The sequence below is a fragment of the Culex pipiens genome, chromosome 3, assembly GCF_016801865.2.
Source record: "Culex pipiens pallens isolate TS chromosome 3, TS_CPP_V2, whole genome shotgun sequence".
In the NCBI taxonomy this organism is placed as follows: Eukaryota; Metazoa; Arthropoda; class Insecta; order Diptera; family Culicidae; genus Culex; species Culex pipiens.
The window spans coordinates 109,115,256-109,140,719 of NC_068939.1; the positions used below are offsets into that span (position 1 = coordinate 109,115,256).

Below are 25,464 nucleotides of genomic sequence, written 5' to 3' on the forward strand. Positions count from 1 at the left end.
CTCAAATGACAAAACGGTCTAGTATTCATCGCAAAAAAAAACTGTAGCGTTGTTTTCAGCATTTTTTTGAGTGCGGAGCTGTTCAACTTTTTAGCACTTGGGGTTTGTTCAAATATTACGTCCAGAGATTTTCGGGATTTCAGTCCCCCCCCCCCCTCCCCCCTGTCACGCACTTTTCCTATACCTTTAACATGGGCTGTCACAAACCCCAGACCCCCCCCCCTCCCCCTATTCATGGACGTAATTTTTGAACGAACCCTTGTATCTTATATTAATACTATTTGATATTGTTTTAATGTTTGACACTAACCTTGATGGCAAATAAAATTCTAGCGGGAAAACAAATGTTTCACTTAGCCCAATTTAAATGAGTTTTTGTTCCAGAATTGTAATGAAATGTTTGTATAAAACTCGTTGCAAACTTGTATTTTTCAGCAATCGTTGTATCGTTGGATTTATGCAACACTCGTGCTGAAAATATCTTCTTTTTTCAACTTCTTGCAAACACGACTATTTGCCACCAGAGAAGAGAAACTTTAAAAAGCTGTACCTTGAAAATTAATTTCTGAACAGTAACATAACCAAATTTTTCGAAACTCTCAGCTAATGTCAAACCAATACACATTTAGGTACTTCCGAATCTTTTCAGAAAAAGATCCGTCAACGCATTTGTATTGTTGTCAAACAATGCTCGGAGAGTCGCAAAATGTCAACAAATCATATCGTACGATCAGAAAATTCCTATAAATTTGCTCCAAAAACATTGAAGATTTGATCTAAGGTTGCTAAAAACGAATGTGCGTCAATGAGTTAAAAGACATAAGGTCAAATGAAACAAAAGGTCGAAAATAGTAGTTTATGCAACAAGTTGCAAAAAGAGGATTTTTCAGCACGAGTCGTACATTTATCCAACGAGGTTCACCGAGTTGGATAAATACGACGAGTGCTGAAAAAATCAAGTTTTGCAACGAGTTCCATACAACATTTTTTGCAATTTCGAAAAACACCGATTGAGTGAAATTCATGTATTCATGTATGTATGTTCATGTATTTTGTCAATAAATCGTTCACCCAGAACTGGGAATCGGCATACGAGAGGATAAAGAGCACGGTTCGGTAGTAAAATGGTACTGTGTGCGGACGGAGAGGATAAATCCCGAAATTACCGCGAGTACTTTACTCATGAGTTCATTTTTCAAAAAAGTTCATCTATCAAAAAAAAAAAAGTTCCGGTACCGAGACTCGAACCCAAGACCTTCGGCTTATAGAACCGTGCCTTTGCCGTCTGGGCCACCATGCTTCGGTGACTGAGTGGCGGTCATTTGTCCATATAAGCCACTCAATAGTATGAACTGTTTTAATGAACGAATGAACACGCGAGAGGTCTTTACTCACGCAAAATAGTACTTTCCTCACGATTCTTTTCGGGAGGACTATCCCCTCGTTCTTTAATTTTGGGTGTTTAAATCAAAAAAATGTTGAAAAGTGTTACTTTTCGAAACAAGTGCTGAAAAGTTCAACTTTTCAGCACCCATTTCAGTGCTGAAAAGTAGAACTTTTCAGCATTTATTTTAAAAAGTGTTGCTATTCGATTCTGTTATTTTTGGTACAGAAAAGTAGGCTATTTCGTCGTTCAAGAATGACAGGAAAAGTAAGTAGTTTCACGACGGAATTGTAAAAAAATATTTTCTTGCCAGGAAGTCTGATTTTTTTCTGTGAGTTAATTCTTGGTTTATCCATCTTTTTAGTAATGATTTTTTTTAATACTCAAAATATCGCGTTTTTTCGGAACGTCAAAAAGCGACGTACGACAAGTTAGCACGACGGCGTCGACATTCTATTTATTGCATAATTTTAATTTCCTTGAAACAAAAAAAAACCTCATCGAAGGGAACAAAATCAAAAACAAAGAATAAATAAAACAACCGACCCGCATACAGAGAGAGTCCATCCATTCCATATATTTATTTTTTTCCATTGTCACAAGGTGGTTTCTCGAATGCACTCATTCGGTTTGCTTTGGAGGAGGTGGGGGTGGGACAGTTTTGCTCCCGACACAACATGAATGAAACATATTTACACGAATACATGCATGTGTTAAACGACTCGTGACAACGACACGTGAGTGATGCTCGAAACATTAATTATGCACCCTGACTGCGCCATGGAGCGCTACCAAGAAGAGAAAAACAAAAGTTCACAATTTGTTTCCTGCTCTGTTTTGCTTTGCACACTGATGTTCACTTGAGTGGGCGTCCACCCTCCTGCTGTGAGGACCAAAAGCCACTTTCCAGCCACTATTATCAGCAGGGTCAACGCATTAAACTTAATTGTTTTCTCTGTTTTTACTTTTTCGCTCGATTTTTTTTTCCTTTGCCCTCAAACTAGCTGTTGATCCATCATGAAACATTCAGAGCAGTGCACCCAGACTGTGACTTATCTTTAGCCTTGTTTGTATTTTTTTGCTTGTTGCAAATGGGTGGGACATTAGCAAATGTTTGTGTTTTATTCATCCTGCTCCTCACTCAATTCATCATCATAACCACGCAAGCATTGTAGAAAAAAGCTCCTGCAGTTTTACATCTTTCCGTTCTGTCTCGTTGCAAGCTAATTTTCCGGAACCGATTCTGAATAAGTTTAACTTTATTGTAAAACATTTGTTTTATTTCCTGGGGAACATTCAGTTCGTTTATGGTTTTTAATATCCTTTTTTCTCCAAATACTTGATTATGTTACACATCATTTGTATACAATTCTATTTACATTTCAATAAATACTTAGACAACTATTTTAAAGTTTTGTTCCTTTTTCCTACAAAAATCATCCAGACTCATCAGACTTGGGACATGGCCAGCGCCGCTTTGGGCCGTTCAAAGATGACGACACGCGACGGCCGAATACACGACCGCTGGGAGATGGTCAGCGACGTCGTCAGCGTTCGCATCGAGTCGCTGCTGTTGTGGTTCTGCAACCGGGCGTTTCCGTTCAGCGCCGTCCCGTTGCGCATCCCTGCGCCTTGCGAGCCGCCGTCCGAGCTTTTGCAGCACCACTTGGAGGCCAGCAGCCATCGGAAAGGGGGGAGTCTCCTGGAAGAAAATTGGAAATCAGTGTCATGGTTGAAGTATAGGGTGACCAGAAAAAAAAAAATTGGAAAATCGTAAGAGATACGCCAAATCTTTAGGTTAAAATAAGTAACTGTGCCAATTTTGATCCAAATCGGTCAAGGGTTAATGGTCGCTTTTTATCGTTGAAGTTTCTATGAGAAAATTCGAAAAAATGTATGAAGAAGAGCAAAAAGCATTAAATTTGTCGGATCATTGCCAAGTGTGAGATTCTTATGTTTATTTTATGACAAACAACTTTGTCTCAGACCGAGAAACGAGTCGAGTTAACCCTGACGAGTTATTAACGATTTAAAAAATATATTTTTGCATTAAACGATTTTTTCCACCAACTTCAACGATAAAAAGCAACCCTTAACCCGTAACCGATTTCGCTCAAAATATTCACAGGTTCTTATTTTTGCCTAAGGAATCGAATCAGGGAGTATCCCTGATGTCGATTTTGTATTGTCAACCTATTGAAGAGTGCATTCAGATGCACTTTTTTGGTCTTTCAACCAAAAAAGAAAGTTCTTAGATTACAGAGGTTCCCCTTGTAGAGGATACCCATAGGAACTCTCATGCCAAATATCAACCCATTTGGTTGAGAATTGGCCTGTCCCTTGGGGTTTAAAGTTTACAGGGCTGTGGAGTCGGGGTTGGAGTCGGAGCCGGAGTCGGTGAAGTCGGGTATAATTGGGGACATGGAGTTGGAGTCGGCAAAATTTAAAAAGATGGAGTTGGAGTCGGAGCCGGAGCCAACCGAATTTGAAAAGCTAGAGCCGGAGGTGTTAACTTTTTTTCATAAAAAATTACAAAACTTCATAGAAGTACCAAATATTTTAAGCTTGTATCTTTTTAAGTCATGTGCAGTGCATAGATTTTTTTCCATTAAATTAATTTTTTTTTGGCTTAGATACTTTTCAGATGCCATTTTGTTAATAAAGCATGTACAATGTTAATAAATTTGTGCATTGTTGTGAAAACGTGGGGAATATAATTCTTGTCACATTAATAAGCATAAGTGTGCTATTTCACTATGACTACTAAATGATGACCTGTTAATCGTCTCTTACCCATAAATAAACACTAGTAAAAAAAATACCAGTTTTCAACTTGTATTTATGTATCCCATCAATTAAAATTTGACTTAAATTTCAAGTAGATAAATTTTTCAAAGGGAATTCTTTCATCTTTCTATTGTATGGTAGGCTATGAGATACAAAGATATTTTTTTTTAATAATTTCTAGTTTGGTAAGATATCGGAAACATAAAGGATCACTAATAGTACTTAATTTAAATAAAAAAGTTTTCGAAATATTTGAAAATTGACTAGAGCGTCCAATTTCCCGGGGTTACAAAATTCATGGGAAACTGGAAATTTTCAACAAATTTCCCGGGAATTCCCGGGAAATTTAAAATTTATAGAAATAATTTTTGATCCTGCTTCTGATTAATATTTTGCAACTAAATTGTAAAGAACAGCAAGTTTAATCATCAAGATTAGTGTGAGGATCAATTAATGGCTTGACAGCTTGTAAAAAATCATATAACTTTTTGAAAATATATAAATTTTCTTATTTTATATGCTGTCTTTCACGTCGTACCTAATCAAAACATTATAATTTAATTTATTTTAATTTTGTAATTTTTTTTTTAAACACGTTTATTAGAACATTTTCACTTTACATTTAAGAGACAATTACACTGTAAAACAAATTCTAGTGCACCTACTGTTAACGAGCTAGTGGCTTCTAGCACATAGTTTACATATGGGTCATTCCATCTGAAGCGGAACAGCATTTGAAAATTACCCTCTCCGATCCTGCTCAAATTTGGCAGGGCTGTTGATACTATCAAAACATGCAAGAATCCCGAATTTCATCCAAATCGGACCACCCCCTCCATTTTTGTACCTCCCCAAAAAATCGACTTTTTGGCGATTTTTGAGCAAAACCCCTATTTTCAAACGGCGATAGCTCAGGAACCACAAATCATAGAAGGTCGGTCTTAGACTCAATTTTGAAGGAAATTGGACGTAGAATCCATTTCCGTGATCAAAATTTTGACTTATTTATTTTTTCTACCTGTATTGCGCAATTGAAAACTTTAAACGGCCGTATCTCAAAACACCCCATGTTATTTTTTTAATTTGACCTCACCATCGTATTCCCCGGCCAATTTTACATAAGAATCACTTATCGACAGAAATGAATATGTTTCGTTCCAGAGATATCGAATTTTAAAGTTTTGAGTTTTTGAGATTACCTACATCAGCTTCATTCGCCGCATCTGCTGGAAGCATACAGGCGGGCTGATTAATAACTGCTACCTGGTGTTCTGGGAGATGATTAATTTTATTTTTATTTTTATAATTTTACGCAAATATTTTTTTCAAATAGCTTATACCTTGATCAATCTTTTTTGTGTAAGGAATATTTATTGGGTTATTTTGAATGCACCGTTTTTTTACGTGTTGCTAACCGTTTTAGAGTACCCCCGAGGCCATGACTAGGGCCTTTGTCATGGGCGGTAGCAAAATAGTGCCATTCAGCAAAACCCCCAAAATCTGATTTATGGATTAAAAGTTTGATCATATTAAATCGATTTTTATATTGTGAGCCAGCTCCATTTGATTGAAAGATGATTTTGGTCAAGGTAAATTTAATTAAAAAATCCTTATACGTGTGGACAGCAGCCGTATTGTGTTCCAAGAATCCAAGAATGATAGAAGAAAAAAAAACATTGTTGTTCGGACGGTGTCGAAATCATCGCAACTAAATTTGGGGAATCAGCCGATTCGCAGCATTTTTCAGTTTTTTACTTTCCAGAAATCCTTTTCCTACTCCTTGTGGTCGTCCTTCACTAGAGTAAACGTATCAACTCATTTTAATTCATTTTAATTCATATTTTTACTAATAATGTATCGTGCACTTATTGTTCAGTGTTACTTTCAAGATCAATTGCATTTTACTGCTCGCTCCCTCGTAATCCAATTCTGCCCTTTACTGTGTGTCGTTATTGCTCTGTCCTGTGGGTTAGCACAGAAATTCACTTATTTTTTTTTTTTGAGCAGATAAACATTCGCGATTAAACTCCAGTTTCCTACAGTTATACAGTTAATTTTTGCTCAATTTGATAAAGATTATTTATGATGAATTATTATTTCAATAAATGGCCAGGTAGCAGTTAATGATCAGCCCGCCTGTGTGCTTCCAGCAGATGCGGCGAATGAAGCGGATGTAGGTAATCTCAAAAACTCAAAACTTTAAAATTCGATATCTCTGGAACGAAACATATTCATTTCTGTCGATAAGTGATTCTTATGTAAAATTGGCCGGGGAATACGATGGTGAGGTCAAATTAAAAAAATAACATGGGGTGTTTTGAGATACGGCCGTTTAAAGTTTTCAATTGCGCAATACAGGTAGAAAAAATAAATAAGTCAAAATTTTGATCACGAAAATGGATTCTACGTCCAATTTACTTCAAAATTGAGTCTAAGACGGACCTTCTATGATTTGTGGTTCCTGAGCTATCGCCGTTTGAAAATAGGGGTTTTGCTCAAAAATCACCAAAAAGTTGATTTTTTGGGGAGGTACAAAAATGGAGGGGGTGGTCCGATTTGGGTGAAATTCGGGATTCTTGCATGTTTTGATACTATCAACAGCCCTGCCAAATTTGAGCAGGATCGTAGAGGGTAATTTTCAAATTTGCACTTTTTCGTGCACAGTTGAGATGGAATAACCCATATGTTATAAACATTTTTAGAGCCTTGTTTTTAGCTGATGGACTAACATTTTTCATCTCTGGTAGCACTAGGTTTTTAAATGTTGCTCTCCTGTTCAAAATCGACTCTAATTTTGACTTGAGAAAGTCCCACAAGTGAACAGTCCTGACACACTGTGAAAATTTGTGCTCCAAGTCTTCAACTGCTTGGGGACACATTTCGCATAAGTTGCTACTAACTCGGTTTAGCCTAAACATTTATTGAGAAGTATTATTTTTAAAATCAAAGTGTTCAGATAGTTACTAAAAAACCATAAACTGCATTTAAATTTGTCGCTATGACCAATTCGATAAATTTAAGAATATCATGGACAGATTAAGTTGAGAAGAAGAAAAACAATGCAGAATTCAGGTATTTTTTCATGGAAAATAACTTTTTCCAGAGCAAGTCTTACTGGTTTCAGCTGATGAATAAATTGATAATCATTGAATTTATCTTTCAACTAACTTCAAACACTATTTCATGAAATCACAACTCAAAGTTTTCAAGTATTTGAAGCGAGTTTTTTACATTAAGTTTACATTCTTTGGGCCTCTTTCATATGATACGAGGCTGTTTTTTTAATGATTTTCTATGGTTCCATTTATAATATATGTTTTTTGGAACATGGTAATTAGCGTGGCTCACGGATATATGAAAAAGACAAAAGTGTTCAATTTCGAACGCCTCAACCGGAATTTTGTAGCAATATGGCCCCAAAACATAGCCTGAAATTTTGAGCGCATTTGGTTAAGGTTTAGAACTTCCACCATTGACCTGAAGTTATAAAGAAATTTCAATAAATTTAATTTATTTATTTTCAACTTTTTAACTCTTCTTCGAGTATATTTTCCTATGCCCTATGAATTTTTCTCAAAGTAGTGGTTTCTTATAGGTTTCGATCCGGGGAACAACTTTGTAGAACATCACAAAGCGCTAGGAATTAATCCCGGAAAGATACAGGCAAATTTTTAGAGCACGTTAAAATAAAATTCCTAGCTCCAAAAAATATCCTGTATCTTTTCAGGATCAATTCCTAGCGCTTTGCGATGTTCTACAAAGTTGTTCCCCGGATCAAAACCTATAAGAAACTTGATAATAAGAAAATTTGATTGGGTTTTGGGAAACTTTATCTAAGAAGAGGTTAAAAGTGAAAATTTCCCATAGTAAATCTTTAAAAGTTCCATACTAACTTCAGGTCAATGGTGGAAGTACTAAACCTTAACCAAATGCGCTCAAAATTTCAGGCTATGTTCTGGGGCCATATTGCTACAAAAATCCGGTCGAGGCGTTTGGAATTGAACACTTTTGTCTTTTTCATATATCCGTGAGCCACGCTAATGGTAATGAATGCTCCTTAATAGTTTATTTCTTTTCCATAATAAACTATTTTTTTTTGTTCAACTAATAAGCAAGATCTTTTCCCAGTTGTGAATGCTTCAGAAATAACTATCATCCTTCAGATGAAATTTAGAGTTGAGCTGATTAGTTCAATATGAACAGTAGATTGAAATTAATAAAATCAAAATAAGTTCTCTCATTATTTAGATGTAAACTTTCAAAACATTGGTGCCAAAAAGTTAGAAAATGTATACTTCCGCTTGAATTTCGGGAATTCCCGGGAAATTCACTAATTTCCGGGGAAACGGGAAATATTTTTTTTCGGGAAATCCCGGGAATTCCCAGGACGGGAAATTGGACGCTCTAAAATTGACAAAAAGATACAACTTATTTTGAAACGATCTTAGTGATCGTGTGTTCTTAGTCTTAGTGTTTGCTATTTCCCTACTAATCTAATCTAATCTAATCAGACCCTAGCGCAGCCAATCTTTCGAAGGGATCCTGGAGAGTGCCTTACGTTAGATGACGCCTAGCACTCTTCTTGTCATTTATTAACATTTGTAGTGCGCCATTGCATTGAAATGCATTGAAACATCACAAGCGTTAAAGCGGCCAGGCCTACTGCGTAAAGCCGTATCGCAGAGACATGATTCGTTTGAAGTGGGTTGAGTTTGAGCACAGAGTGTTTGAACAACAACACAATTCTGAATCGACAGGGGAGGAAGAAGCGTGGGGACACACCACCATACGCTTCGAGATTTGGTTGTATTCGTTGGGAGCACCATGCACCTCTGGTATGAGACATTGTATTTCCACGAATGCCCTGGACACTATTTGCCGTGGTTATAGCGCCACAACTCTACAACTATTTCCCTACAATAAAAATCTGTACAAATAAAATCTTGGGCAAACTTATTTGATTTCATTGAAGTAAATTTTAAGATAATAAATAAAAATTCGCGCAAATGTGAATTGAACATGTGAGTTATATTATTAGAATAGATTTTCAATTCAATTCTTAGATATTCTTATTACTGAGATGGAGTTGGAATCGGAGTTGGAGTTGACAATTTGTTGAAAGCTGAAGTACCTAGGAGTCGGTTGGAGCTGATGAACGGAGCCGGAGTCAGAGTCGGCTGATTCCAGAAAGCCGGAGTCGTCTCAAATATGACACGACTCCGAAGCTTTGGAAATTACTATGAGATTTTTGTGCTTTTCGTTTAATCGATCCTACAGGTCTGGGGACAATATGAATTCACTCGGACTAAAGAAATCGGTAAATCGTTGATTCTGGAGACACCGAACGTCGATCCAATGCGCACCTTGGAGACTGCATGGGCAACCCTAATTCCTTCTAGAATATATTCATTGGACCATCCCCTACACACCTGTTTTCATTCCGAGTGAATTCATGTTGTCCCCTGTAGAATCGATTGATAACGAAAATCAAAAAATCCCATAGTAATTTCCATGTTAATTTCAACTCGCTGGGGGAAGGCCAATTCTCAACCAAATGCGCTGATATTTGGCATGAGAGTCCCTATGGGTTTCCTCTACACGGGGTCACTCATCAATATAAATTTAATAATAAAAAAAAGAAGAATGATCTCCACACAAATCTTTTGGTTTAGTTTAACAATCAAAGTAAAATAAATATTAAACTTAATATTAAACCTATTTTTTGCAGTGTTAAATTACTTGTTTACTTTTCTTAAGATGTTTATTCCTTTAAGAAAATTTTGGAAATCTCAGACCCCTTACAGCTTACAAACTTTGTTCAACATTTTAAAAATTGAAAATTAACAGAGACCAGGCAAAATATCCAAGGGAGCAAATACCCAAAATAGTGAACATGAAAAAAAAATGTTTGAAAGTACTCAATGTTCTAACAAAAACAATAAAATATCCGTTATGTACACTTAGAAAATTGTCGTACACATACTTGATTACCAATAATAGAAAAACAACTTTCAATTGTTTCAGTTTCTATAAAAGTTTTGACATACAGACCACATTGCATGGCCAAATTAAAGTCCTTCAAAAAATTGGTACAAATTTTTCCATAGCCCTGGCCATATGAAGCTAAGGCTGGTACAAATATTTTTAAAAGTTTTTGTCACCCCTGCCTTCAAAATTGGCCCGAAAAATCAGGGGGCAAAAAAAATATTTTTACAATAAACTTCAAAATTTCAATGAAAATTCAAGTGCAACCAGCTGAAATCAAATTAAAATACATTCTTCTGCGTTTAAAATCATTTTTAGCATGTTTGGGTTTATTAAAAAATCTTAAGATTTTTTGAAAATTTTCGATGCAATTTTTTTTTCCGGTACAATTTTTGTTTTTGTCAGATCTTAGATTTTTTGAAAACTAATGATTGCAAAACAACTGAACTAGTGTAAAATGCATTTTAAAACACTTTTTTCATTTAAATGTGAAGACTATGGCTTGTTATTTAAATTTTTATATTTTTTTATTTTTTTGCCCCCCCCTTGACCTCGGCCAGGGCCGAGGGACAAAAACTTTTTTAAATATTTGCATCGGCCTAAACAAACATTAATAACAAAATGGGTTATCGAAAATTGGTGAACATTTTCCCATTGTTAATGTTTATGAGTATGCTCTGCTGGTGGACTTGCTATTAAAATCAGAAAATATAAAGTATATTAAACTTGTCCTTGATTCGATTACCGTAATCTGGGGTGAATCGGGACTACAGTCTGAATAGGGACAGCAGTTTTAGAGCACTTGAAGCTTTTAAATTTAGAAAAGATGTACACATTTTGTTTGCCTGAGTCTGTTCTAACCGAAACCAACCAGAAAAATTAAAATATTGTGCTCCAATATGGTTAAAACTGCTGTCCCAATTCGCCCCATGTGTCCCGATTTACCCCAGTTTACGGTATCCAAAATTCCTAAGAAACCTTCAGATAATAGAACTATCTTATTTGCAATGTTGCCACCAATTTCATCGTGCAACAGACAAAGCGCATTTCCCTTCCAGAAACTACACTCACTTAATCATCCGGCAGACCTGCGTCGAGAAGAGACAGTAGATGAGGGGGTTGGCGGCCGAGTTGAGCGGCGCCAGGCTTTGGATGAAGGTTGCTACCGCGATGTTGGTCTGCGTTTCCGGAATCTGGCCAAACACCTGCAGCAGGTCGAACACGATGTACGGCGACCAGCAGAGCACGAATACTATCACTATCACAATGGTCATCTTGACGGTTTTCACCTTCGCCTTTGGAATGATGCCCCGGGAGCTGGCCCGCCGGCTGGCCAGGTCAGCCATCCCGTTGCGCGTTCGATCTGTTTTCGGGGGTTAAAAAGTGGTGTTAGATTCCTCTGGTCAATTTGAATGGAGTGGTCAAGTTTCGTACCAATTGGCCCCATAATGGCTCCTTTGGCCCAAATCGTTTTGACGATGATGGCGTAGCACGCTGAAATGATCAACGCTGGCAGGACAAAGAGGGAACTGGCCACCCAGCACATGTATACTTGCCACCGCCAAGGGTCTACCAGGTCAATCCAGCATTGCTTCTTTCCTGCGAAATGAAAAAAACGGTGTGCAATCAATGGAGGAATGTTACCAGTGGTGTACTAAGGTCGATTGTAAATTATGAATGAACTATTTTTACTATTTTTTGATAGTAAATTTGTTTGCCTAGGGGCAAGACAGAGATCATTATTCCTTAATGAGACGAAGCAATGATTTTGGTGCCATTACACATTTCCACTTACCCTGTATCGAACGCTCCTCGTACAGATAAAAGATTGGAAGTGAGAACAGTGCACTCAGACTCCAGGCAGCAACGACCAGTCGACGAGCTCGATTCCCTGTAAATAAATCCGACAGCAAAAACGAACGATTCAATTAAAATTGCGACTAAATTAAACGGAAGTTTGCGCAAAAGGATCGAACAGAATAGACTTACAGCAGCCAGAAAAGTTCATCGGATGTGTGATGGCATCGTACCGGTCAATGCTGAGCGCAACCAGGACGTAGGTTGACGCGTAGGTGACACTGGCCTGAGCAAATCGGATCGCTTTGCACGCCGCGTTGCCGGCCTTCCACGAGACCGTCATCCGCCAGATGATGTCCGTCAGGACGCTCAGCAATCCCACGCAGAGGTCTGTCGGTGGAACAGGAATAAAATCCGATTAGTTTCCCCATGTTTACTTAACCGCTGCCTAACTTTGGGCGTTTCGTGGTGTGGTGGGTGGTGTTTCAACGATTGGCGACCTTGCGTGAGAATTTCAGAAAAGCAATGCTCTCGCTAACTCATGTGGGCTGTGAAAATCCGGAAATAGCAACGCATTGCAATGTTCCCAATTGTACTCCTTCAATCTGTTACTGTTTGATGAGTCCAATGAATTTCTTTCAGTGAAGTTGAATTGCAAATAGATGAAACCTATGTACCATAAGAAGCAATATTCCGATCGATTAGGTGTCTTCAGCAAAGTTGTGAGCATAGGTAAGGAGAATTCGAGAAAAATAGATAGATTCTAAATAAAAAATCTCTTCCCGCTCAGAGCAAAATCGAGGTTATTTACGATTTTCCCTGCAATTTCTTACTGACTTGACCAAATTAATTGAAATTTGAATTGGAGGCAGTAAACATCCTAGGTAACCATATGCAAGAAGGATTAGTTCACCCGTTTTCGGCATTTTCCCGTTTTTGCGTGTGTCGCGTCGTAAACCCCAGTTTTTATGATGAAAAAATCATATCTCCGAATTTTTGAATATTTTACGTAAAATATTACAAGGAATCAGGGAAAAATATTTTCAGACATGGGCTCTTTGGTCCCGAGACCTTGAAATCGGCAAATAAAATCTTCATAGGACCTTTGCAAATATTCAGCAAGTTTTTTGGACCTCAAAATATTTTTCCTTGAAAGCTCAACTAATAACCTTTCTTTTGAATTGTGGCGCTCCAAAATTGGTTCAGCCGTTCCGGAGAAATGATTTTTTGAAAAATGTGGTTTTTGCGAAAATCGACGAAAAACTCAATTTTTTGGACCACCCTATTTGGGATAGGACCACCCTAATCGCCAAACAAAAAAATACGGGTCTAATTATTTGGGACAAAGAATCCCCTCTCCAAATTTGAGCCAAATCGGAGCATTTTTGATTTGAAGACTTCCTGTTTGGCGTGGAATGGCTGTATACAGCAATTCCCCACGAAAAAAAGTTCTTCGATCGGGCTCAAAATTTTTCTGGGGGATCCTTGGCCGAAATAATTAGACCCGTATTTTTTTGTTTGGCCATTAGGGTGACCTACGCCGTGTTAGGGTGGTCCGAAAAATGGAAATGTTCGTCGATTTTCGCAAAAACCACTTTTTCAAAAAATCATATCTCTGCGCCATTTTATTCTATTTTAGCTGTCCTAGACGCAAAAGAAATGTGATTAGTTTGGCTATTTGGGAAATATAGTAAGAAGTTTCAAAAATCTAGCTTAACATATGAAAAGGTCGTATGAAAACTTAAAATGCTGTTTTGAAGGTCTCGGGACCAAAGAGCCTATGTCTAAAAATATTTTTATCGGATTCCTCGGAAAATTTCACATAACATATCAAAAAATGGTGAAGTTATGTTTTCAATACTCTGAGATACGATTTTTTGAAAATAAAAACAGGGTTTTTCGACGCGCCACGCGCAAAAATGGGAAAATTACGAAAACGGGAAAAAATCGACTCTTTTCACTATAACTGCGATAACTTGAAAATTTCAGCGATGACCTATACATCTTAGGGTACCAAAAGTTGCGTATTTTAATTTCGAAAATTTTGGTACTCTAAGATGTATATGTAATCGCTGAAATTTTCAACTTATCGCAGTTATAGTGAAAAGAGTCGATTTTTTTCCCGTTTTCGTAATTTTCCCATTTATGCGCGTGGCGCGTCGAAAAACCCAGTTTTTATGTTCAAAAAATCGTATCTCAGAATATTAAAAATATAACGTCACTATTTTTTGATACATATGTTATGTGAAACTTTCCGAGGAATCCGATAAAAATATTTTCAGACATAGGCTCTTTGGTCCCGAGACCTTCAAAACAGCATTTTAAGTTTTCATAAGACCTTTTCATATTTTTGAAACTTCTTACTATTTTTCCCAAATAGCCAAACTAATCACCTTTCTTTTGCGTCTAGGACAGCTAAAATCGAATGAAATGGCGCGGAGATATGATTTTTTGAAAAAAAGTGGGTTTTGCGAAAATCGACGAAAATTGCCATTTTTCGGACCGCCCTAAAACGGCGTTGGTCACCCTAATGGCCAAACAAAAAATACGGGTCTAATTATTTCGGCCAAGGAACCTCCAGAAAAATTTGAGCCCGATCGGAGAACTTTTTTTTCGAATCATGCTGTTTTCGTGGGGAATTGCTGTATATGCGTATTTCGTTGATAAAATACAACTGCAACCGTGAAGCTGTGCTGAATAATTTCCAAAGTTATTTTTTGAAAAGGACCTATAAGCTGTTGTCTTTCTTATGTTTATAGGACCTAATAAAAAAAAACTCTAGATTTCATAAAATAAAAAGGTGTTTTGAATGTTTTTTTTTTTCGAGCTTGTAAGTTTTTTTTTTAGTATAATATATTATAAATTTTGTTAGTTTTTGCATTCTCTGAAAAAATGGGCAGTTGTTGAAAAATGGGCTTTCTTAAATCAATTTCTATTATTTTTTACATTATTTGAAACATGAGCAGAATAATAATTTTGCTGTCGTTTTCAAAGCTAGTTTTCATATTGTTTCCAAATAAGCAGTTTTTGAAAATTGAGCAATTCTCTGAGATTTCGGTCATTCGATTTTTTTTTGTATTTTTTAATCCGGCTGAAACTTTTTTGGTGCCTTCGGTATGGCCAAAGAAGCCATTTTGCACCATTAGTTTGTCCATATAATTTTCCATACAAATTTGGCAGCTGTCCATACAAAAATGATATGTGAAGATTCAAAAATCTGTATCTTTTGAAAGAATTTTTTGATCGATTTGGTGTCTTCGGCAAAGTTGTAGGTATGGATATGGACCACACTGAAAAAAAATTATACACGGTAAAAACAAATTTGGTGATTTTTAATTTAACTTTTTGTCACTAAATCAAGTTTGCAAAAAAACACTATTTTTAATTTTTTTTATTTTTTGATATGTTTTAGAGGACATAACATGCCAACTTTTCAGAAATTTCTAGAATGGGCAAAAAATCTTTGACCGAGTTATGATTTTTTGAATCAATACAGATTTTTTCAAAAAATCGAAATATTGGTCGCAAAAATTTTTCAACTTCATTTTTCGATGTAAAATCGAATTTGCAATCAAAAAGTACTTTAGTGAATTTTTGATAAAGTGAACCGTTTTCAAGTTATAACCATTTTTAGGTAACTTTTTTGAAAATAGTCGCAGTTTTTAATTTTTTTTAAATAGTGCCCATGTTTGCCCACTATCGAAAAAAATATTTTTGAAAAGCTGAGAAAATTCTCTTTATTTTGCTTTCTCGGACTTTGTTGATACGACCCATAGTTGCTGAGATATTGCCATGCAAAGGTTAAAAAACAGGAAAATTGATGTTTTCTAAGTCTCACCCAAATAACCCACCATTTTCTAATGTCGATATCTCAGCAACTATAGGTCCGATTTACAATGTTAAAACATGAAACATTCGTGAAATTTTCCGATCTCGAGTTTTTTTTGAAAAGGTCCTATAAACAAAATTTCCAATTTTTGCTTTTTGGGTGTTTATGAAACCGCCTTGAGTCAGGGGTATTCAAAAACACCCAAAAAGCAAAAATTGGAAATTTTGTTTATAGGACCTTTTCAAAAAAAACTCGAGCGATCTTTTCGAAAAATGTATTTTTAAAAAATTTAAATCAAGACTAACATTTCAAACGGGCCAAACATTCAATATTACGCCCAGTTGAAATGTTAGTCTTGATTTAATTTTTTTTAAATATTCTTTTCGAAAAGATCTGAAAATTTCACGAATGTTTTATGTTTTAACATTGTAAATCGGACCTATAGTTGCTGAGATATCGACATTAGAAAATGGCGGGTTGTTTGGGTGAGACTTAGAAAACATCAATTTTTCTGTTTTTAAACCATTGCATTGCAATATCTCAGCAACTAAGGGTCGTATCAACAATGTCCAAGAAAGCAAAATATAGAGAATTTTCTCAGCTTTTCAAAAATATTTTTTTCAATGGTGGGCAAACATGGGCACTATTTAAAAAAAATTAAAAACTGCGACTATTTTCAAAAAAGTTACCTAAAAATGGTTATAACTTGAAAACGGTGCACTCTATCAAAAATTCACTGAAGTACTTTTTGATTGCAAATTCAATTTTACATCGAAAAATGAAGTTGAAAAATTTTTGCGACCAATATTTCGATTTTTTGAAAAAATCTGTATTAATTCAAAAAATCATAACTCGGTCAAAGATTTTTTGCCCATTCTGGAAATTTCTGAAAAGTTGGCATGTTATGTCCTCTAAAACATATCGAAAAATAAAAAAAAATTAAAAATAGTGTTTTTTTGCAAATCAAGTTTTAGTGACAAAAAGTTAAATTAAAAATCACCAATTTTTTTTTACCGTGTATCATTTTTTTTTCAGTGTAGTCCATATCCATACCTACAACTTTGCCGAAGACACCAAATCGATCAAAAAATTCCTTCCAAAGAAACAGATTTTTGAATTTTCACATATCATTTTTGTATGGACAGCTGCCAAATTTGTATGGAAAATTATATGGACAAACTAATGATGCAAAATGGCTTCTTTGGGCATACCGAAGGCATCAAAAATGTTTCAGCCGGATTAAAAAATACAAAAATTTAAATTAAAGAAAAAATACCGATTCCGTAGAGAACTCCTCAATTAAAATAATAACAATGACTTTCTCCAGTTTTTTAACTGTTCCGACCATGGCCTGTTTTTTATTTATTTTGAGATGTTTTTATTTTTTGTTTTTGTTAGGTTTAGGCAATTGTATAACAATTAAATTAAACATGTTTTTCTCAACAGGATTGCATTTAAAAAATATATATTTGTGAGGTTTTGCGTTGATTAGATTTTTTGAGAACATTATTTACATCTATTTTTGAGAGTTTTTACACCTTTTTGAGCAAAATTCAGCAAGTTGTAACATTTGCTACAATGTGGACACTTTTTTGAAAACTCAGACTCCCCCTCCCCCTAATGTGTCCACGTGGTTTATAGATGGTCCCCATAGTTTCAGTAAAAGTATTTTTTTCCCATGACCCATGAAGAGTACTTAATGTTAACATGTTGAGGTGAATGTTGGCATTCCATAGGTCGTCTAACTAAGGTGTCGTGATAAGGTCCAGCTTGTGACGATACACAACTTTCCCTTTACTGAGCAATCAAAGCTGGGATTTGAACTCCAATCGACCGCTTACGAGGTGGAAGCGTTACCAAAAGGCTACGTGGCTCGGTCTCGGAGGAATTTGATTAAAGACTGTTACATCAAAACATACCTAAAATGGTATGACACAAAATTTTGCTCATGGATACAAATGTTAAAGGGTTCAGTAATACCATTATTTGGTATTAATATTTCGTATTTCCCTTGTTATTTGCTCCTCTTATTGCCCACAAAGAAAGTCAATGCATAAAGGTGAGTCTACGAACTTTCCATAGACGTTGCATCAATAAAAAAAAAAGTGAAGTATCTTGTTAAAACATTAAATTCCATCAAATTTAAGCAAAAACAGTAACCCACACAAAATCCTGGACCTCCACCAGCAGCTGTTGCAGTGACCAGACCATCCGGCACGTTTCAGTTGCAGCCAAAAACGCGAGACTAGCAAAAAAAGCTTCAACTGGCGGCAGTCATAAATCGATAGTAAATTTATAAATCTATCATATCCGAATCGTTCTATAGCACGAGCGAGCAGCAGAGTTCGATTCAACAAGCAGTTTGCCGTCTAAACTGTTCTACCACTGCGTTTTTGTTTGTTTGTTTTTTTTTGCGACAAGTCATTGCATTCTGTTTTGGTACGACCATCGACGACGTAGGAGGTGCTTTCGCGATTTCTTGTCAACATTCGTTTGAAATATTTCTTTAGTTTTTGTTTTCGTCTGCAAAGGCAACCCCGTTTATTGGTCTGCTCGTGATGGCGAAGATTTTCTGCGCTTTTTAAGGATTTTATTTGTTGTTTCTTGGCAAAGTGCATTCCAAAGGATGCACTATCGTCCAGTTTGGTCAGTAATCATGTTTGATTTGTAGCTTTGGTGGCACTAGAATTTATTGCTTTCGCTGTTATGATCCAGCAGTTGGGTGTCAGTTGGTTTTTACTTGACAAGAATTTCAAATTTAGTTCTATTTGCAGGATTTGATATAACTTATTTTAAAATACAGAATTTTAGTTCATAAATATGTACGAATCGAATGATTTGAACAAAAACTTTACAAGCTTGACTTAAGCTTAAGCTTAAGTTTCAACTTTTCAGCAAAATACAAAAGCCTTCTAAAAACACTAAAGAATGAGATTACTTTTTTTTGCAGTTTTCGTAAATTGGTTCAGTTCATGCTTTATATCCTGCCAATTTTTGCAACTGTAGAAAAACGATGTGCTTTACAAGCTTTTAAATTGAAATACCCTTCACTCAACTGGAGGAAAAGTCATTTGACCACCAAATTGCACTCAAAAAATTCCATTCACGCCACACATTGTTCGGTAGCACACGTGTTATGTTCTGGACATGGTACAAAATGCATTCCACTTTTTTGTTAGCCATAAAGCACAAAATGGCACGATCCCATGCCACTATAGAGCTGATGCCTTTGAAACGAGATTTTTTTTGGACTGGGCTTACCATTCATTAAAACGCATTTTTGCAAACTTGCAAACAACTAGAAAACTTCAAATTTTCAAATCCACAATTTTCAAAAATTTTACTATCTGTGCAAAATATTTATTGAAGAGCAAGTGTTTTTGCACCCCTTCCTGTACAACAGACTCCCGCAAAAAGTACGGCTTTTCATCGCTTGAAAGCTGGCAAAAAACCCCAAGACACAATACAGGAAGCATTTCAGCTGATGTCCTATTTTCACGCACTTTGCCAGCTCTTCATCCTGCGGGATCCATCCCAGATGACGGACAGTAAATGCAGTTGAATCTCCCTTCCCCATCGCCCCTTAATGCCACATTGAGTGCGTCATTTGTATTCATCGGTCGTGCTCGTTTGACGAAATAAGCGATTATTGTTTTTACGCGACGAATTCTGCCCTGCTGGATTGTAAGGGAACCCACAGGAAGAAAAGAGGAAAACATCTTCCCGGAAAAAGTTGAGAGAAACGCTTAAGGGTGGAAAGATTGCGATTGGGGGATGTGACGAACTTTTCCAATCATCCATGTTTGACCTATTTTGTATTCAATTTCTTGGCCATCCAACCGCAGATGGTTTCTTAAAGGGGATGTAGAGTTGAAGTTTGATCATTGGGGTTATAGTTTTTGTGAATGTATATTTTTAATGCCAATTAGTAGACTATTGCCAACATTTAGGTAAAAATATGGTCTGAAATATAAAAAAATCCACGTGGTTTATTGATGGCCCCTCAGCAGCAATTTGAATGATGGCATGCAAGAGTTTAAAATTCCTACAAAATTTGACCATTCCTTCTTTTTTGGCACCGCCCAAAGTTTAGCTTTTATTGACAATTTTTCAAAAAATCCTCTGTTACAGATGGACATATCTTGGAAATGATATAACAAAACTCGAATGTTATTTTTGAATGAAATTGGACGCTTAATTGAATGCAATCATCAGAACAAAAGAATCATCTTTTTTATTGTTGGGCAAATTGAAATCTTTTGAGATACTGAATTTATAAGCTCCTTCAAATTTGAGCAAGAGCAGAAAAAAGTCGATTTTGAGAGGTGTGCTGTTCACGCGAAATGATCCAAATTAAAAAAAACTGACTTAATTCACCTATGTGGTTGGTGCCTTCCACACTCTTAACAAAGGGTGAAATGATGGGTTTGGACACAAATTTCATCTAGTTTTTCTTAAAATCCACAATAAAAGAGTATACAAATATCACTTAAGTGGCTATAACTTGATAACTTGAGACAGGGTTGCCAGATTTTCAATGTTTTGGACTCGTTGGAAAAGTTTTTCGAGTATCTAACCAACGGTTTTTTTTTTTTTTTTTAAAGTTACCCTGTGACGTAAAAGGGGTTTGAGTAACTTTAAGAAAAACGAGAATTTACTTTGCCGTAGTTCCAGGGATATTTGCTTAGTTTAAATACATTTAGGGGAGATTCGGCTTCACAAAAGTACATAAATATCACTTAAGTGGTCATAACTTGAGACAGGGTTGCCAGATCTTCATTATTTTGGATTTGTTGGAAAGGGTTATTGATTACCTTACCAATTATGCATAACATGATGGTATTTGAGTCGATTTTCGGTCATTTATCTTACACCCGGATAAATACAAAAAAAATAACATTTGAACTACTCATCTAAACTTTATAAAAATCAAAAGGTACGTATGGGACCTTAAACCAAATCGAGTGCGACTGGTTTGACCAAAATCGGTTCAGCCAGTGCCAGTGAGCTTGTTTAAAAAAATCGTTTAGATTGTGGTGAAATTCCAAAGTACAGACATTTTTTCGGCAGTACTTAGATATTTTGCAAACTTATGATTGCATAACAACTGAGCTGGTGAGAAATACATGTTCAATTTTTTTTTCAAGTGTTGAATCCACAGCTTGTTATTTGATTTTTTAGATTTTTAATATTTTGCAAATCGACTTTACATTGTATTGTTTGATTTAGATAAAACTTTGTCAATCGATTCCCTATATTCAAAGAACCAATTTGATATCATTGCTTGCTCCATACAAGTCTCCTTACAAGCTTGGGAGCTTTCCATATAAAAGTGCCATGATAATTTAGGAAATCCCGTATTTTTAGGTCGGATTTTTTATCGGTTTAGTATCTCGTTTAGCTATTAATTTATGTGTTTTACATAGTAATGTCTATGGTAATATGCGATTAGTGCGCTGACCACGGGGACGCGCTGTCTTGTTTTTGCATGCTCATTTTCATTTCTTTTGTGTCGCTGTTTGTGTGCTTGGGTGCGTGGTTATTAAAATTAAATAATGGCATCATTAGTGCGCTGACCACGGGGACGCGCTGTCTTGTTTTTGCATGCTCATTTTCATTTCTTTTGTGTTGCTGTTTGTGTGCATGGGTGCGTGGTTGTTATATATAGGTGGAGGGATTTTATTAAATGATCATTATATTGCATTATTATACATAATTGATTATATAAACACACTATATTTTACACTTAACACATTATACAAAACACATATGAAACTGTAAACTGGAGCGTTTGGTACGGTATGTCCACGCGTCCTTCCTCCCCTGTAGATTCTGTGAAATGTGATCCGTTCTCAGAATCCTCTCTGCGGTAAACACAACGTAGTAGGGCTGGCCGCTTCAATTTTTGCAATACATTTTCGGGTGTTCTCGGATGTACTGCAATTATTAATAATGACAAGAAAAGTACTTGGGGCGTAATCTAATCACAAGACTTTCCAGCATGCTTTCATCGGACTGGCTGCGTTTGTGTAAGATTAGATTAGATTAGATTAGGTAATGTCTATGGTAATATGCTCTTGTGGTCAGTTGTCTGTCTGTGTGGATCAATTGGACCGAGCACTGGACTCACAATCCAGAGGTTGACGGTTCGAATCCCAAGGCGGACGCAAAAAATTCTAAGTGTAGCTATAGGTCTTCGGTGCCCTCTTCCTGTGCCATACAATCACACTTAGGAGACCCGGGAGAAGGAGTCTTGTCGCAAAAAGAACGATACACGCCTGTGGATCCGTTGACTAAAACGCAAAGTTTAAGCGGCCCACATTATAAGGTGGTACAGTCATCCCACATATTCGGAACACCCACAAATTCGGAACACTTTTGTGATAATTTGTCAATAGCATGCCAAATGCATCTTTTCTGTCGACCCTTCTATTTTTAGGACCTTTATTTGGACATTCTCTTGCTATTTCACGAGTAAAAATAGTACTATTAAAACAAAAAACTGCATCTCAAAACTATTTCATTCCGAGCAGCAAAACACTGCCTTCAAATTGCATGTTCCACAATTGTGGGATGTTATTGTGCCTCCCAGAATTGTGGAACGCCTGAATTTACCTGATATTTTCACAATTAAAGTTATCAGACCATTCATAAAACATTACTTAGCTTGAGTTTTATTGGTTCCAGTGTGTGAAGTCATTATTTTGTAGAAAATATGTACTCCTGGAGAGAATCAAAGTTTGTTTACATCCGTAAAAAAAAGTGTTCCGAATTTGTGGATTACAAGAGTCAAAGTTTTTCTTCAAAAACTTGATATAAACGTGAAAATTTGCAGTTGTTCGATACAGCATTCGAAAGATCGCAAGAAAAGCTTTCAGATGAAGGTAAAAGCGAATCATTAAGTTCAATTATCGATTTGTTATGATTTTTTGATCATTGGCCGATCTGTAAACTGTTCCGAATATGAGGGATGACTGTACGGCGATTCCGTTTTTTTCCAGTCAGGTCAAGCTTTCTACAGCCGGCTGTCTAGCCTTGAACTGTTAATAAAATAAGTTTAAAAACTCAACGGGAACTGTATCGCTAGCTACATCAGATGGTTGCCTTGAGAATAATAATTAAAACCCAAAATACTTAAACGGATATTGTCTCGACCGCAGCATCCGATTGCTTGCCTTTAGAACAACATCCTTAAACACACTATGCCAATGGTTGCAACGCTTGCTTAAAGCGTATTCTAGACCTTCTACCTTCCCAAAACCCGTGCAACTTCAAGCGAAATCTTCTTGGTGATATCGTGGAGATTTTCCCTTTTCCCCTTAAAAAAGTGGAGCATCAGCACGTCCCGTCTTCATAATCCCTTTCCTTGTCCCTAATTAGCGATGGAGATGAGAGCGGCCGGCTGTCATGGGGGTCAGAATGTTCAGGTGGAATTAATTCTAATCCCAATTTTTCAATTCCGAAGCAACTTGGGCATAAACAATCATCACATCACATGACGAACTCCAGTCTGCAATCCGCTAAATCCATCCTAGGGAAGCGAAGCGACATTGTTTTCATAGATCAACAAGATCAAAATAACCTTCAACCACGGGAAACATAAAATATTTTGAAAACAAATTTGGGTATTATAACCCTTAAATGCTTAGCAAATCAATCACAATAAAGCTAAACATTTAAAAAAATATTTGTAAGTTATTTATATTTTCACCACGAATGAAACATTCTAAAATCTTCGTAAATTTCTTAATTTAAACATAATTTTTAAATACGCTTTTGTCTGACGTTTTTCAACAATCACGTATAATCCAAAGGTTTGTGTTTATTGTTATGAAAACTGAAAAAAGTATTCCTTCATTTTGCCGATAAACTAGAAAATGTGACCTCTGGTCACATTTGGAATTCAACTTTGGGTAATTCTCTACCAACTCACACAGCAGTTGCCCCGACCCCTCTTCGATTTGCGTGAAACTGTGTCCTAAGGGGTAACTTTTGTCCCTGATCACGAATCCGAGGTCCGTTTTTTGATATCTCGTGACGGAGGGGCGGTAAAATCCCTTCCTTTTTTGAACATGCGGAAAAAGAGGTGTTTTTCAATTATTTGCAGCTTGAAACGGTGATGAGATAGAAATTTGGTGTCAAGGGGACTTTTATGTAAAATTAGACGCCCGATTTGATGGCGTACTCAGAATTCCGAAAAAACGTATTTTTCATCGAAAAAAACAATAAAAAAGTTTTAAAAATTCTCCCATTTTCCGTTACTCGACTGTGAATTTTTTTGGAACATGTCATTTTATGGGAAATTAAATGTACTTTTCTAATCTACATTGACCCAAGAGGGTCATTTTTTCATTTAGAACAAAATTTTTCATTTTAAAATTTCGTGTTTTTTTCTAACTTTGCAGGGTTATTTTTTCGAGTGTAACAATGTTCTACAAAGTTGTAGAGCAGACAATTACAAAAATTTTGATATATAGACATAAGGGGTTTGCTTATAAACATCACGAGTTATCGCGATTTTACAAAAAAAAAGTTTTGAAAAAGTTGGTCGTCGTCGATCATGGCCGTTCATGGTCACCCGCGACAGACACGGACGACGAAAAAAAGAGAAAGGCAAAAAGTTATTTTTTCAAAACTTTTTTTCGTAAAATCGCGATAACTCGTGATGTTTAACAGCAAACCCCTTATGTCTATATATCAAAAATTTTGTAATTGTCTGCTCTACAACTTTGTAGAACATTGTTACACTCTAAAAAATAACCCTGCAAAGTTAGAAAAAACACGAAATTTTAAAATGAAAAATTTTGTTCTAAATGAAAAAATGACCTTTCTGGGTCAATGTAGATTCGAAAAGTACATTAAATTTCCCATAAAATGACATGTTCCAAAATTTTTTACAGTCGAGTAACGGAAAATGGGAGAATTTCTAAAACTTTTTTAGTGTTTTTTTCGATGAAAAATACGTTTTTTCGGAATTCTGAGTACGCCATCAAATTGGGCGTCTAATTTTACATAAAAGTCCCTTTGACACCAAATTTCTATCTCATCACCGTTTCAGGCTGCAAATTATTGAAAAACACCTCTTTTTTCGCATGTTCAAAAATGGAAGGGGTCGTACCGCCCCTCCGTCACGAGATATCAAAAAACGGACCTCGGATTCGTGATCAGGGACAAAAGTTACCCCAAAGGACAAAGTTTCACGCAAATCGAAGAGGAGTCGGGGCAACTTTTCCCGATTTCGTGTGAGTTGGTAGAGAATTACCCCTTTTAAAAACCGTGGAAATTAAGCTTAAGATAACGCTCTTCTGTTGAAAAACTTTTCTCTCGCATTATTGTGCCTTGAAAACTCCCACAAGCTTTTTCCCAAGCTTTCAACAACCCTACAAAAAGCCACTTTCCTTCCCTACACACCCCCTAGCTTCCATTCGACGATGATACTTACCAGCTATGGCAAGCTGCTTGATGAAAAAGTTCATTCGCGATTTTCGGTTCTTGTTGAGCAGCAGCGTGACCAGCACGGCCGAGTTGCCGAGGACTATCACGGTGAACAAGGCCCATAATACTGCAAATTGTTCAGTCTGCAAATAAAAATGAGAGCGTGCGGATAAGCGTGAAGTTTGCGATAATGAGCATCCATTTTTAATTCGAAAGGAATTATATTTTGCTGAATATTTGTGAGGAC

At 36.3% G+C, this 25,464-nt stretch overlaps 1 protein-coding gene across 2 annotated transcripts in view; it reads right to left on the reverse strand.

The window, feature by feature from the left end:
- Positions 1–1,935: 1,935 nt before the first annotated feature.
- The window catches only part of LOC120421517 (cardioacceleratory peptide receptor), a 112,694-nt gene continuing 89,165 nt past the window's right edge, over positions 1,936–25,464 (reverse strand). For both annotated transcript variants that reach the window (XM_052709644.1, XM_052709645.1), the window contains exons 4-9: positions 25,225–25,360; positions 12,146–12,343; positions 11,952–12,047; positions 11,591–11,755; positions 11,228–11,519; positions 1,936–3,086 (exon numbers count right to left, since the gene is read on the reverse strand). In XM_052709644.1, coding sequence (XP_052565604.1) covers positions 2,834–3,086; positions 11,228–11,519; positions 11,591–11,755; positions 11,952–12,047; positions 12,146–12,343; positions 25,225–25,360 — 1,140 coding nt within the window. In that variant the 3' untranslated portion in view covers positions 1,936–2,833. The remainder of the gene's footprint in view (positions 3,087–11,227; positions 11,520–11,590; positions 11,756–11,951; positions 12,048–12,145; positions 12,344–25,224; positions 25,361–25,464) is intronic.